Source organism: Ranitomeya imitator, chromosome 5 (assembly GCF_032444005.1).
Source record: "Ranitomeya imitator isolate aRanImi1 chromosome 5, aRanImi1.pri, whole genome shotgun sequence".
Classification (NCBI taxonomy): domain Eukaryota; kingdom Metazoa; phylum Chordata; class Amphibia; order Anura; family Dendrobatidae; genus Ranitomeya; species Ranitomeya imitator.
In genome coordinates, this window is record NC_091286.1 from 689,115,039 (window position 1) to 689,130,707 (window position 15,669).

Sequence of the window (15,669 nt, forward strand, 5' to 3'; positions counted from 1 at the left end):
AAAAGTTGTTGTGCAATTTGTCCTGAGTGCGACGATACCCCATATGTGGGGGTAAACCACTGTTTGGGCGCATGGCAGAGCTCGGAAGGAAAGGAGCGCCATTTGACTTTTCAATGCAAAATTGACTGGAATTGAGATGGGACGCCATGTTGCGTTTGGAGAGCCCCTGATGTGCCTAAACATTGGAACCCCTCACAAGTGACACCATTTTGAAAAGTAGACCCCTTAAGGAACTTATCTAGATGTTTGGTGAGCACTTTGACCCAACAAGTGCTTCACAGAAGTTTATAATGCAGAGCCGTAAAAATAAAAAATCTTATTTTTTCACAAAAATGATCTTTTCGCCCCCAATTTTTTATTTTCCCAAGGGTAAGAGAAGAAATTAGACCACAAAAGTTGTTGTGCAATTTGTCCTGAGTGCGACGATACCCCATATGTGGGGGTAAACCACTTTTTGGGTGCATAGCAGAGCTCGGAAGGGAAGGAGCGCCATTTGACTTTTCAATGCAAAATTGACTGGAATTAAGATGGGACGCCATGTTGGTTTGGAGAGCCCCTGATGTGCCTAAACATTAAAAAACCCCACAAGTGACACCATTTTGGAAACTAGACCCTCTAAGGAACTTATCTAGATGTGTTTTGAGAGCTTTGAACCCCCAAGTGTTTCACTACAGTTTATAACGCAGAGCCGTTAAAATAAATTTATTTTTTTTTCGCAAAAATTTTTTAGCCCCCAGTTTTGTATTTTCACAAGGGTAACATAATAAATTGGACCCCAAAAGTTGTTGTCCAATTTGTCCTGAGTACGCTGATACCCCATATGTGGGGGGGAACCACTGTTTGGGCGCATGGCAGAGCTCGGAAGGGAAGGAGCGCCATTTGGAATGCAGACTTAGATGGATTGGTCTGCAGGAGTCACGTTGCATTTGCAGAGCCCCTGATGTACCCAAACAGTACAAACCCCCCACAAGTGACCCCATATTAGAAACTAGACCTCCCATGGAACTTATCTAGATGTGTTGTGAGAACTTTGAACCCCTAAGTGTTTCACTACAGTTTATAACGCAGACCCGTGAAAATAAAAATTCTTTTTTTTTTCACAAAAATGATTTTTTAGCCCCCAGCTTTGTATTTTTACAAGGGTAACAGAATAAATTGGACCCCAAAAGTTGTTGTTCAATTTGTCCTGAGTACGCTGATACCCCATATGTGGGGGGGAACCACTGTTTGGGCTCATGGCAGAGCTCGGAAGGGAAGGAGCGCCATTTGGAATGCAGACTTAGATGGATTGGTCTGCAGGCGTCACGTTGCATTTGCAGAGCCCCTGATGTACCCAAACAGTAGAAACCACCCACAAGTGACCCCATATTGGAAACTAGACCTCCCATGGAACTTATCTAGATGTGTTGTGAAAACTTTGAACCCCCAAGTGTTTCACTACAGTTTACAACGCAGAGCCGTGAAAATAAAAATCCTTTTTTTTCCCACAAAAATGATTTTTAGCCCCCCAAATTTTTATTTTCCCAAGGATAACAAGAGAACTTGGACCCAAAAAGTTGTTGTCCAATTTGTCTCGAGTACGCTGATACCCCATATGTTGGGGTAAACCCCTGTTTGGGCGCACGGGAGAGCTCGGAAGTGAAGGAGCACTGTTTTACTTTTTCAATGCAGAATTGGCTGGAATTGAGATCGGACGCCATGTCGCGTTTGGAGAGCCCCTGATGTGTCTAAACAGTGGAAACCCCCCAATTATAAATGAAACCCTAATCCAAACGCACCACTAACCCTAATCCCAACTGTAACCCTAACCACACACCTAACCCAGACACACCCCTAATTCTAATCCCAACCCTAATCCCAACCGTAAATGTAATCCAAACCCTAACCCTAGCCCCAACCCTAGCCCTAACCCTAACCCTAACCCTAACCCTAACCGGAAAATGGAAATAAATACATTTTTTTTAATTTTATTATTTTTCCCTAAGGCTAGGTTCACATTGCGTTAGGGAAATCCGTTTAGCACTAGCGGATTGCGCTAACACAATGTCTTTTTAGGTGTCGTGTTTAGTGGTCGCGTTAACGTCCCCGCTCTGGAAGATCGGGGATCGGACCTCGGGCGCGCCGCGGACGCTGCAAGCAGCGTCTGAGGCGCGCCACAAAAGAATGGCACCTTGCTAGCGCGAGCCGAAAATGGCACGCTCTAGCGATGCGCTACACCTGAAAATCACATTGCTGTCAATGGTTGTGCTAACGGACCCGTTGCACGGCGTTAATTGTGACATTTTCGCCGTGCAACGCTGTCCGTTAGCGTTAACCCATTAACGCAATGTGAACCTAGCCTAACTAAGGGGGTGATGAAGGGGGGTTTGATTTACTTTTATAGCGAGTTTTTTAGCGGATTTTTATGATTGGCAGCCGTCACACACTAAAAGACGCTTTTTATAGCAAAAAAGTTTTTGCGTCTCCACATTTTGAGACCTATAATTTTTCCATATTTTGGTCCACAGAGTCATGTGAGGTCTTGTTTTTTGCGGGACGAGTTGACGTTTTTATCGGTTACATTTTCGGACACGTGACAGTTTTTGATCGCTTTTTATTCCGATTTTTTTGTGAGGCAGAATGACCAAAAACCAGCTATTCATGAATTTCTTTTGGGGGAGGCGTTTATACCGTTCCGCGTTTGGTAAAATTGATGAAGCAGTTTTATTCTTCGGGTCAGTACGATTACAGCGACACCTCATTTATATCATTTTTTTTATGTTTTGGCGCTTTTATACGATAAAAGCTATTTTATAGAAAAAATAATTATTTTGGCATCGCTTTATTCAGAGGACTATAACTTTTTTATTTTTTTGGTTATGATGCTATATGGCGGCTCGTTTTTTGCGGGACAAGATGACGTTTTCAGAGGTAACATGGTTATTTATATCCGTCTTTTTGATCGCGTGTTATTCCACTCTTTGTTCAGCGTTATGATAATAAAGCGTTGTTTTTTGGCTCGTTTTTTTTTTTTTTTTCTTACGGTGTTCACTGAAGGGGTTAACTAGTGGGCCAGTTTTATAGGTCGGGTCGTTACGGACGCGGCGATACTAAATATGTGTACTTTTATTGTTTTTTTGTTTTTTTTTTATGTAAAGAAATGTATTTATGGGAATAATATATTTTTTTTTCTGCTTTATTTAGGAATTTTTTTTTTATTTTTTTTTTTACAAGTGTGGAAATTTTTTTTTTTACTTTTTCACTTTGTCCCAGGGGGGGACATCACAGATCACCGATCTGACAGTGTGCACAGCACTCTATCAGATCGGTGATCTGACATACAGCCGGGCAGGATTAGAGCTGCAGCTGCAGCCTGATCCTGACCCGGAAGTGCTCCCTGCAGGACCCGGATGCAGCCCGGCGGCCATTTTGGATCCGGGGACTGCAGGGAGAAGACGCTCGGTACACGGTGAGCACATCACCGTGTACCGATCATCTCAGGGAAGCCCGCAGGGAGCCCCCTCCCTGCGCGATGCTTCCCTGCACCGCCGGCACACCGCGATCATCTTTGATCGCGGTGTGCCGGGGGTTAATGTGCCGGGAGCGGTCCGTGACCGCTCCTGGCACATAGTGCCGGATGTCAGCTGCGATAGGCAGCTGACACCCGGCCGCGCTCCCCCCGTGAGCGCGGCCGATCGCATATGACGTACTATCCCGTCCATGGGAATTAAGTCCCAGGTCACCTGGACGGGATAGTACGTCATATGGGATTAAGGGGTTAACAATGACGGAGTTGCTGTCGGCTCTCTATCATGCCATGGCTTGATGAGGTTGACATGGTACACTTGGAATGGTTTCCGTCTTCCTGGTTGGTGAATTTTATAATTTACCTCACCAAGTTTCTCGACAACCTCATATGGCCCTTGCCATTTGGCCAAGAACTTGCTTTCCACCGTTGGAACTAACACAAGAACTCGGTCTCCCGGATTGAACTGCCTCACTCTCGCAGACCGGTTGTAGACCCTGGCTTGAGCTTCTTGTGCTTGGAGAAGGTGTTCTTTCACGATAGGCATCACCTTTGCAATCCTCTGCTGCATCAGGGCCACATGCTCAATGACGCTTCTGTGGGGTGTGACTTCGGCCTCCCAGGTTTCCTTGGCTATATCCAGGAGTCCTCGTGGATGTCGGCCATATAGAAGCTCAAACGGTGAGAACCCTGTGGAGGCCTGTGGAACTTCACGAATGGAGAACATCAGATAGGGTAAGAGACAATCCCAGTCTCTACCGTCTTTCTCTATAGCTTTTCTCAGCATGCTCTTTAGTGTCTTGTTAAACCTCTCAACAAGGCCATCTGACTGGGGATGGTACACCGAGGTCCTCAACTGGGAGATCTTCAGGGCTTTGCATAACTCCCTCATCACCTTGCTCATGAAAGGTGTACCCTGGTCAGTCAGGATCTCCTTTGGCAGACCTTGCCGGGAAAAGACATGGACCAACTCGCGGGCTATGCTTTCTGAGGAAGAATTTCTCAAGGGAATTGCCTCAGGATAGCGTGTGGCATAGTCCAGGATGACTAATATATACTGATGGCCCCGAGCTGATTTAACTAAGGGACCGACCAAGTCCATAGCAATTCTCTCGAACGGTACCTCAATAATGGGCAGTGGCACAAGGGGGTTCCGGAAATGAGGAGTAGGAGCAGTTAGCTGACATGTAGGGCAGGACCTGCAATAGTTCACTATTTCCCGGTGACACCCAGGCCAATAGAACCTCTGCACAACCCGTTCCTGCGTTTTTTCCACCCCCAGGTGTCCACCCAAGATGTGTGAATGGGCCATGTCCAACACTTTCCGTCTATACGGACCCGGCACTATCAACTGCTCTACCAACTCCTCCCGTATTTTCGTGACACGGTACAACAACTCCCCCCGCAACAGAAAATGGGGAAATCTTGTGTCTGCCCCCGGCTCCTGTACCACCCCGTCAATAACTGTGACATTATTAAAGGCTTCCCTCAGAGTGGGGTCCCTATGTTGGGCAGTCCCAAAATTTTCACCGGTAACTTCTAACTCCAGAATGTCAGATGTAGGGGATACTTCCTCCTCATCCCCAACCAGAACACAAAAAGGAAAACTGTCTGCCTCTGGGTGTGGCGATACCCTTCCAGGGTTCACTGGTTCCCTGCCAGGCAGCTCAGAACCATTTCCCCACAAATCCCAAAACAAACAGAAATCCCGGCCAATAATTATAGGGTGCAACAAGTCCTGAACCACGCCGACTATGTGGGACTCAGTGCCACATGCCGTTTCAATGTCCACCCTGGCCATAGGGTAGTCCTTTGCATCACCATGTATGCACCGCACTCCGACCTTCTTTCCTGGGAGCAGGTGGAGAGGAAAAGTGGCCCTCACCAGGGTCACTAGGCTCCCCGAGTCTAACAGTGCCGTTACTGCTCGACCGTTCACCTTTACGGGACACGCTTGAGGTCCCTCGTTGGATGGAGAGTTCACACTACAGGCTGGATACGCATAGTATGAACAACGGCGTCCCATGCTGCAGTCCATCTGCTCAGTGGTTTGGGAACAACGGGCAGCTATATGTCCTGGCTTGTGGCACCTCCAACAAATAATATCACCCGTGGGGACCTTGGGCACCACCTCCCCCGCCCTTTGTGACCTTGGACGCACCACCCCTTTTTGGGACTCAGCTGCCTTCTGGGACCCCCAGTACGGCATGGGCTGCCTCCCGAAGGAGCTTCCAACCCTTGGTATCTCTCAACCAGTCCGATCAGCTCGTCGGCATTCTGGGGATCACCCTGGGCAACCCAAGACTGTATAGGCCTCGGGAGGGAATGGACAAACCGATCCATCATCACCCGTTCTACCATCTGTGCAGGCGCAGAGGATTCTGGCTGCAGCCATTTCTGGACCAGGTGCAACAGATCAAACATTTGGGAACGAGGTGGTTTGTCCCGGTGATAGCCCCAGGAGTGAACTCGCTGTGCCCTGACAGTTAGTGTCACCCCCAAACGTGCGAGAATCTCGGCTTTCAATTTGTGATACTCTTTGGCATCCTGCAAGGTCAAATCATAGTACGCCTTCTGGGGTTCTCCCGTCAGGTATGGCGCAAGTACCTCTACCCACTGCTCTGGCGGAAGTTTTTCCCTCTCAGTGACCCTCTCAAACACCGTCAGGAAGGCCTCAACATCATCCCCGGGAGTCATTTTCTGCAATGCGCGTCTTACCGTCTTCCGGACGTGGGTGTCATCAGCCAAACCTGGGGTTGGGGCGCTCGCCTTGCCCTGGATGGCGGTTGCCAGAAGCTGCATCTGCTGCTGATGCTCCTGCTGGCTCTGCTGCATCTGCTGCCGTTGCTCCTGCTGACTCTGCCGTTGCTCCTGCTGGCTCTGTTGTATCTGCTGCATCAACAGCCTGTTGGTCTCTTGCTGCCTTTGCTCCTACTGGCTCTGCCTTTTCTCCTGCTGTGACTGCATCTGGACCAAGTGTTTCAGCAGGTCCTCCATTTTCTCCGGCAATGCTTGCTGGCTTGCAACAGCCTTGACCCAGGACATTCAAAAATAAACTCACGTCTCCGCTGGGAACGCTGCTCGCACGTCTACCACCAATTGTAAGGATTTCACTCACTCAGCTGCGACGGCTGACACTCAGGAGACGTGTTCCTTTAAAGTTCACTGGGTTTATTGCTTCATAAACCATGTGGCAAATAACAGGAAGCAAAATGGGCCTTTGGTTCAGGCAAAGAAAAGCAAGTGTCCAGTTCATCCGGCTCAGTCCTGAAGCCGTAACACACTCAGGAGGGTTTCACCTCCACACATATCTGCTGTGTAAAGGATTAGCCAGTCTTATAAAGAGCTAACCCCACCCAGTAACCCATCACATGATTAGCCATGTGGTCTGACATTACCACAGGTCCTGAAACACATATACAAGATTATGTGCAAGAAAGGAATACTCCGGGCTACATTACAGCAACCAGGCACTTATGTGGCACATACCTCCCATCGACTACAAACCCTTTAGCCATGCTACAATATATATATATATATATATACACACACACAAAACACTGGCAAAAATTAAGAGACCACCACATCAAATCCCTGTCATGGGCAGCCCAATCTCCAGACCTGTAGCCCATTGAAAACCTCTGGAATGTAATCAAGTGGATGATGGATAGTCACAACAAGCCATCAGACAAAGAAGAAATGCTTAAATATTTGTGCCAAAGGCAGTGTGAAAGACTGGTGGAAAGCATGCCAAGACGCAAGAAAGCTGTGATTAAAAATCATGGTTATTCCACAAAATATTGATTTCTGAACTCTTCCTGGGTTAAAACATTAGTATTGTTATTTCTAAATGATTATGAACTTGTTTTCTTTACATTATTTGAGGTCTGCAAGCAATGCATTTTTTTTTGTTATTTTGACTATTTCTACATTTTCAGAAAATAAATACAAAATGTATTGCTTGGAACTTCGGAGATATGTTGTCAGAAGTTTATAGAATAAAAGAACAATTTACAGTTTACTCAAAAATCTACCTATAAAGAGAAAAATCAGACAAACTGAACATTTTGCAGTGGTGTCTTAATTTTTGCCAGAACTGTATATATTTTGCAGCATAGCTGGGGAGGACAGGGATAAATCTCAGCTCTCAGGGTCTTGATTAGTTGCACCTGCAATGTTTCTCTAAGAACCAGGAAGTAGCTTCATAGAGCTCCAGTCTCCTGAGGAAGTGTCAGCGTGCTGAAATGGAGCTGAGTGTGCTGCTGGTGAGTTCTCAGCCAAAATGTGAACTGTAGCTGAGAGAGAGACATTCCGGGTTCTCTCTCTGAATTGGTATTGCGCTAATCAGTCTGTTTGTGAGAGATCGTTTGTGGATGCCATGTCGCAGTTGAAGAGCCCCTAACATGCCAAAACAACAGAAACCCCCTACAAAGGAGAACATTTAAACAAGTTACATCTCTTCAGGGATTCCTTTAGGGGCTTAGTAATCATTTTGGACCCACTGGGGTTTCACACGCGTTTACAACATTCAGAGGCAAAAAATGAAAATGTTTTTCCATGAAAATATTGGTTTAGTCCCATATTTTGCATTTTCACAAGGTTAACAGGAGAAAGTAGACCCCACAATTTCTCCTGAGTATGGCGATAGCCCATATGTGGTCAGAAGCCACTATCTTGGCACACCGCAGGGCTCGGAAGGGAAGGTGCGCAGATTTTGCCGAATTGGTATGAGATTATAACATCAACTTTACAGAGTCCCTAAGTTACCAGAACAGCAAAACTTTCCAAAAGTGACCCCATTTTACAAACTAAATCCCTCAATGAATTCAACTAGGGGAGCAGTGATCATATTGACACCACTGGAGAGTCACAGAGTTTTTTACCATTGGGCCCTAAAAATAAAAAAGATATTTCACCGCTAAAATGTTGTATTGGCCCCAGATATTTCCTTTTCACCAGGGGAAATAGGTAAAAGTGGACCTCATATTTTGCTACACAATAAAAGTGGCAATACCCCATATGTGGCTATGTAGTACTGTTTGTTCACACGGCGGGGCTTGGGAGCGAAGGAGCGCTGTTACGGAACCCCACAGCACCAAGAATATGTTGTGCAGTTATATGTATGTATAATAGGTTACATGTGAGATGCATGTCCCTAGTGTATCAGCCCCACAGGCTGCGCCACTGGGCAGAGAGGACAAGATATTCCCCTTTTGACCTTCCCCACCTTTGTAATTCCCACAGTAAATATCGGCAGGCTCCGGCCACCTGTGGCTATGGTAATCAGTGACGCTGCTACCATTAGGCAATTTGAGCTCTTTGGCTCAGGCGGCAGAAGAGAGGGGGCGGCAGATTCTGTAGTAACTGGATTTGCGCTGTTAGGTTTTTTTTTATAAACCTCACCTCAAGTGCCCGCCCCCCCTCCTCCCTCCCTCCTTCCCGCCCCCCTCCTCCCTCCCTCCTTCCCGCCCCCCTCCCTGAAGACGTAATACTCACCTTCCTCCAGCGGTGGCTGCAACTGCGTCTCAGCATCGGCAGCGCGTCCTGTCTTCAGCGGTCACATGGTACCGCTCATTAAGGTCATGAATTTGCGCATATTCATGACCTTAATTAGCACTATCATGTGACCGCAGAAGACAGGAAGGAAGACGCTGCAGAGATGCCAGGAAGTTCTGTGCCGCGCGGTGAGAGGTGAGTATGACAGACAGGGAAAAAGGATGGAGAGCCATGCACGGCAGGGTGGGAGGATAGGGGAGGCATGCACGCAGGGGAGAAGGATAGGGGAGCCATGCACGCAGGGGAGAAGGATGGGGGAGCCAAGCACGCAGGGCAGAAGGATAGGGGATCCAAGCATGCAGGGGAGAAGGATGGGGGAGCCATGCATGCAGGGGAGAAGGATGGGGGAGCCAAGCACGCAGGGGAGAAGGATGGGGGAGCCATGCACGCAGGGGAGAAGGATGGGGGAGCCAAGCACACAGGGGAGAAGGATGGGGGAGCCATGAACGCAGGGGAGAAGGATGGGGGAGCCATGAACGCAGGGGAGAAGGATGGGGGAGCCATGAACGCAGGGGAGAAGGATGCAGGAGCCATTCACGCAGGGGAGAAGGATGGGGGAGCCAAGCATGCAGGGGAGAAGGATGGGGGAGCCATGCACGCAGGGGAGAAGGATGGGGAAGCCAAGCACGCAGGGGAGAAGGATGGGGGAGCCATGAACGCAGGGGAGAAGGATGGGGGATCCAAGCACGCAGGGGAGAAGGATGGGGGAGCCATGAACGCAAGGGAGGATGGAGGAGCCATTCACGCAGGGGAGAAGGATGGGGGAATGGGGGAGCCAAGCACGCAGGGAGAAGGATGGGGGAGCCATGAACGCAGGGGAGAAGGATGGGGGAGCCATGAACGCAGGGGAGAAGGATGGAGGAGCCATGCACGCAGGGGAGAAGGATGGGGGAGCCAAGCATGCAGGGGAGAAGGATGGGGGAGCCATGAACGCAGGGGAGAAGGATGGGGGAGCCATGCACACAGGGGAGAAGGATGGGGGAGCTGTTATGTTTGCTAATGACAGGTGTTATGAAGGCAATCCAGAAACACAGTGTGCTTAGCGATCAGAGCGCACACAGTGATCTGACAAATACCCAAAAATACAAGAACGAGCTCTGAGACGTGGAAACTCTGTAGACTGCACACCTGATCCTATCCTAAACACAACTAAAAGCGGCTGTGGATTGCGCCTAACAACTACCTAGGCAACTCGGCACAGCCTAAGAAACTAGCTAGCCTGAAGATAGAAAAATAGGCCTGACTTGCCCCAGAGAAATTCCCCAAAGGAAAAGGCAGCCCCCCACATATAATGACTGTGAGTAAGATGAAAAGACAAAACGTAGGGATGAAATAGATTCAGCAAAGTGGGGCCCGATATTCTAGGACAGAGCGAGGACAGTAAAGCGAACTTTGCAGTCTACAAAAAACCCTAAAGCAAAACCACGCAAAGGGGGCAAAAAAAACCCACCGTGCCGAACTAACGGCACGGCGGTACACCCTTTGCGTCTCAGAGCTTCCAGCAAAACAAAAGACAAGCTGGACAGAAAAAAAGCAACAAAAAAGCAAAAAGCACTTAGCTATACAGAGCAGCAGGTCACAGGAACAATCAGGAGAAGCTCAGATCCAACACTGAAACATTGACAAGGAGCAAGGATAGCAGCATCAGGCGGAGTTAAGTAATGAAGCAGCTAACGAGCTCACCAGAACACCTGAGGGAGGAAGCTCAGAAGCTGCAGTACCACTTGTGACCACAGGAGTGAATTCAGCCACAGAATTCACAACAGTACCCCCCCCTTGAGGAGGGGTCACCGAACCCTCACCAGAGCCCCCAGGCCGACCAGGATGAGCCGCATGAAAGGCACGAACAAGATCGGAAGCATGAACATCAGAGGCAAAAACCCAGGAATTATCTTCCTGAGCATAACCCTTCCATTTAACCAGATACTGGAGTTTCCGTCTAGAAACACGAGAATCCAAAATCTTCTCCACAATATACTCCAATTCCCCCTCCACCAAAACCGGGGCAGGAGGCTCAACAGATGGAACCATAGGTGCCACGTATCTCCGCAACAACGACCTATGGAATACATTATGTATGGAAAAGGAGTCTGGGAGGGTCAAACGAAAAGACACAGGATTGAGAACCTCAGAAATCCTATACGGACCAATAAAACGAGGTTTAAATTTAGGAGAGGAAACCTTCATAGGAATATGACGAGAAGATAACCAAACCAGATCCCCAACACGAAGTCGGGGACCCACACGGCGTCTGCGATTAGCGAAAAGTTGAGCTTTCTCCTGGGACAAGATCAAATTGTCCACTACCTGAGTCCAGATCTGCTGCAACCTATCCACCACAGAATCCACACCAGGACAGTCCGAAGACTCAACCTGTCCTGAAGAGAAACGAGGATGGAACCCAGAATTGCAAAAAAATGGAGAAACCAAGGTAGCCGAGCTGGCCCGATTATTAAGGGCGAACTCAGCCAACGGCAAAAAGGACACCCAATCATCCTGGTCTGCAGAAACAAAACATCTCAGATATGTTTCCAAGGTCTGATTGGTTCGTTCGGTCTGGCCATTAGTCTGAGGATGGAAAGCCGAGGAAAAGGATAGGTCAATGCCCATCCTACCACAAAAGGCTCGCCAAAACCTTGAAACAAACTGGGAACCTCTGTCAGAGACAATATTCTCAGGAATGCCATGCAACCGAACCACATGCTGAAAGAACAAAGGTACCAAATCAGAGGAGGAAGGCAATTTAGCCAAGGGCACCAGATGGACCATTTTAGAAAAGCGATCACAGACCACCCAAATGACCGACATCTTTTGAGAAACGGGAAGGTCAGAAATGAAATCCATCGAAATATGTGTCCAAGGCCTCTTTGGGACCGGCAAGGGCAAAAGCAACCCACTGGCACGAGAACAGCAGGGCTTAGCCCTAGCACAAATCCCACAGGACTGCACAAAAGTACGTACATCCCGTGACAGAGATGGCCACCAGAAGGATCTAGCCACTAACTCTCTGGTACCAAAGATTCCAGGATGACCAGCCAACACCGAACAATGAAGTTCAGAGATAAGTTTATTAGTCCACCTATCAGGGACGAACAGTTTCTCTGCTGGACAACGATCAGGTTTATTCGCCTGAAATTTTTGCAGCACCCGCCGCAAATCAGGGGAGATGGCAGACACAATGACTCCTTCCTTGAGGATACCTGCTGGCTCAGATAAACCCGGAGAGTCGGGCACAAAACTCCTAGACAGAGCATCCGCCTTCACATTCTTAGAGCCCGGAAGGTACGAAATCACAAAGTCGAAGCGGGCAAAAAATAACGACCAACGGGCCTGTCTAGGATTCAAGCGCTTGGCAGACTCGAGATAAGTCAAGTTCTTATGATCAGTCAATACCACCACGCGATGCTTAGCTCCTTCAAGCCAATGACGCCACTCCTCGAATGCCCACTTCATGGCCAGCAACTCTCGATTGCCCACATCATAATTACGCTCAGCGGGCGAAAACTTCCTGGAAAAGAAAGCACATGGCTTCATCACTGAGCAATCAGAACCTCTCTGTGACAAAACCGCCCCTGCTCCAATCTCAGAAGCATCAACCTCGACCTGGAACGGAAGAGAAACATCTGGCTGACACAACACAGGGGCAGAACAAAAACGACGCTTCAACTCCTGAAAAGCTTCCACAGCAGCAGAAGACCAATTAACCAAATCAGCACCCTTCTTGGTCAAATCGGTCAATGGTTTGGCAATGCTAGAAAAATTACAGATGAAGCGACGATAAAAATAGGCAAAGCCCAGGAACTTTTGCAGACTTTTCAGAGATGTCGGCTGAATCCAATCCTGGATGGCTTGGACCTTAACTGGATCCATCTCGATAGTAGAAGGGGTAAAGATGAACCCCAAAAATGAAATTTTCTGCACACCAAAGAGACACTTTGATCCCTTCACAAACAAAGAGTTAGCACGCAGGACCTGAAAAACCATTCTGACCTGCTTCATATGAGACTCCCAATCATCTGAGAAGATCAAAATGTCATCCAAGTAAACAATCAGGAATTTATCCAGATACTCACGGAAGACGTCATGCATAAAAGACTGAAACACAGATGGAGCATTGGCAAGTCCGAACGGCATCACTAGATACTCAAAATGACCCTCGGGCGTATTGAATGCAGTTTTCCATTCATCTCCTTGCCTGATTCTCACCAGATTATACGCACCACGAAGATCTATCTTAGTGAACCAACTAGCCCCCTTAATCCGAGCAAACAAGTCAGATAACAATGGCAAGGGATACTGAAATTTAACAGTGATCTTATTAAGAAGGCGGTAATCAATTCACGGTCTCAGCGAACCATCCTTCTTGGCTACAAAGAAGAACCCTGCTCCCAGTGGTGATGACGATGGGCGAATATGTCCCTTCTCCAGGGATTCCTTCACATAACTGCGCATAGCGGCGTGTTCGGGCACGGATAAATTAAATAATCGACCTTTAGGGAATTTACTACCAGGAATCAAATTGATAGCACAATCACAATCCCTATGCGGAGGTAGAGCATCGGACTTGGGCTCTTCAAATACATCCTGATAATCAGACAAGAACTCAGAAGGGGTGGATGACGAAATCGACAAAAATGGAACATCACCATGTACCCCCTAACAACCCCAGCTGGATACCGACATAGAGTTCCAATCCAATACTGGATTATGGGTTTGTAGCCATGGCAACCCCAACACGACCACATCATGCAGATTATGCAACACCAGAAAGCGAATAACTTCCTGATGTGCAGGAGCCATGCACATGGTCAGCTGGGCCCAGTATTGAGGTTTATTCTTGGCCAAAGGTGTAGCATCAATTCCTCTCAATGGAATAGGACACCGCAAAGGCTCCAAGAAAAACCCACAACGTTTAGCATAATCCAAATCCATCAGATTCAGGGCAGCGCCCGAATCCACAAACGCCATGACAGAAAACGACGACAAAGAGCATATCAAGGTAATGGACAGAAGGAATTTGGACTGTACAGTACCAATGACGGCAGACCTAGCGGACCGCTTAGTGCGCTTAGGACAATCAGAAATAGCATGAGTGGAAGCACCACAGTAGAAACACAGACCATTCAGACGTCTGTATTCCTGCCGTTCAACTCTAGTCATAGTCCTATCGCACTGCATAGGCTCAGGTTTAACCTCAGGCAGTACCGCCAAATGGTGCACAGATTTACGCTCGCGCAAGCGTCGACCGATCTGAATGGCCAAAGACAAAGACTCATTCAAACCAGCAGGCATAGGAAATCCCACCATGACATCCTTAAGAGCCTCAGAGAGACCCTTTCTGAACAAAGCTGCCAGCGCAGATTCATTCCACTGAGTGAGTACTGACCATTTCCTAAATTTCTGACAATATACTTCTATATCATCCTGACCCTGGCACAAAGCCAGCAAATTTTTCTCAGCCTGATCCACTGAATTAGGCTCATCGTACAGCAATCCGAGCGCCAGGAAAAACGCATCGACACTACTCAATGCAGGGTCTCCTGGCGCAAGAGAAAATGCCCAGTCTTGAGGGTCGCCGCGCAAAAAAGAAATAATAATCAAAACCTGTTGAATAGGATTACCAGAAGAATGAGGTTTCAAGGCCAGAAATAGCTTGCAATTATTTTTGAAACTTAGAAACTTAGTTCTATCTCCAAAAAACAAATCAGGAATAGGAATTCTTGGTTCTAACATAGATTTCTGATCAATAGTATCTTGAATTTTTTGTACATTTATAACGAGATTATCCATTGAAGAGCACAGACCCTGAATATCCATGTCCACACCTGTGTCCAGAATCACCCAAATGTCTAGGGGAAAAAAAAAAGTGAACACAGAGCAGAAAAAAAAAAAAAATGATGTCAGAACTTTTTCTTTCCCTCTATTGAGAATCATTAGTTGGGCTCCTTGTACTGTTATGTTTGCTAATGACAGGTGTTATGAAGGCAATCCAGAAACACAGTGTGCTTAGCGATCAGAGCGCACACAGTGATCTGACAAATACCCAAAAATACAAGAACGAGCTCTGAGACGTGGAAACTCTGTAGACTGCACACCTGATCCTATCCTAAACACAACTAAAAGCGGCTGTGGATTGCGCCTAACAACTACCTAGGCAACTCGGCACAGCCTAAGAAACTAGCTAGCCTGAAGATAGAAAAATAGGCCTGACTTGCCCCAGAGAAATTCCCCAAAGGAAAAGGCAGCCCCCCACATATAATGACTGTGAGTAAGATGAAAAGACAAAACGTAGGGATGAAATAGATTCAGCAAAGTGGGGCCCGATATTCTAGGACAGAGCGAGGACAGTAAAGCGAACTTTGCAGTCTACAAAAAACCCTAAAGCAAAACCACGCAAAGGGGGCAAAAAAAAACCCACCGTGCCGAACTAACGGCACGGCGGTACACCCTTTGCGTCTCAGAGCTTCCAGCAAAACAAAAGACAAGCTGGACAGAAAAAAAGCAACAAAAAAGCAAAAAGCACTTAGCTATACAGAGCAGCAGGTCACAGGAACAATCAGGAGAAGCTCAGATCCAACACTGAAACATTGACAAGGAGCAAGGATAGC

General features: G+C 47.6%; 1 protein-coding gene across 1 annotated transcript in view; it reads right to left on the reverse strand.

The window, feature by feature from the left end:
* The window catches only part of LOC138638822 (uncharacterized), a 161,113-nt gene extending 154,606 nt beyond the window's left edge, over positions 1-6,507 (reverse strand). Inside the window, exon 1 of the mRNA XM_069728446.1 lies at positions 6,224-6,507. Coding sequence (XP_069584547.1) covers positions 6,224-6,403 — 180 coding nt within the window. The 5' untranslated portion in view covers positions 6,404-6,507. The remainder of the gene's footprint in view (positions 1-6,223) is intronic.
* Positions 6,508-15,669: the final 9,162 nt, after the last annotated feature.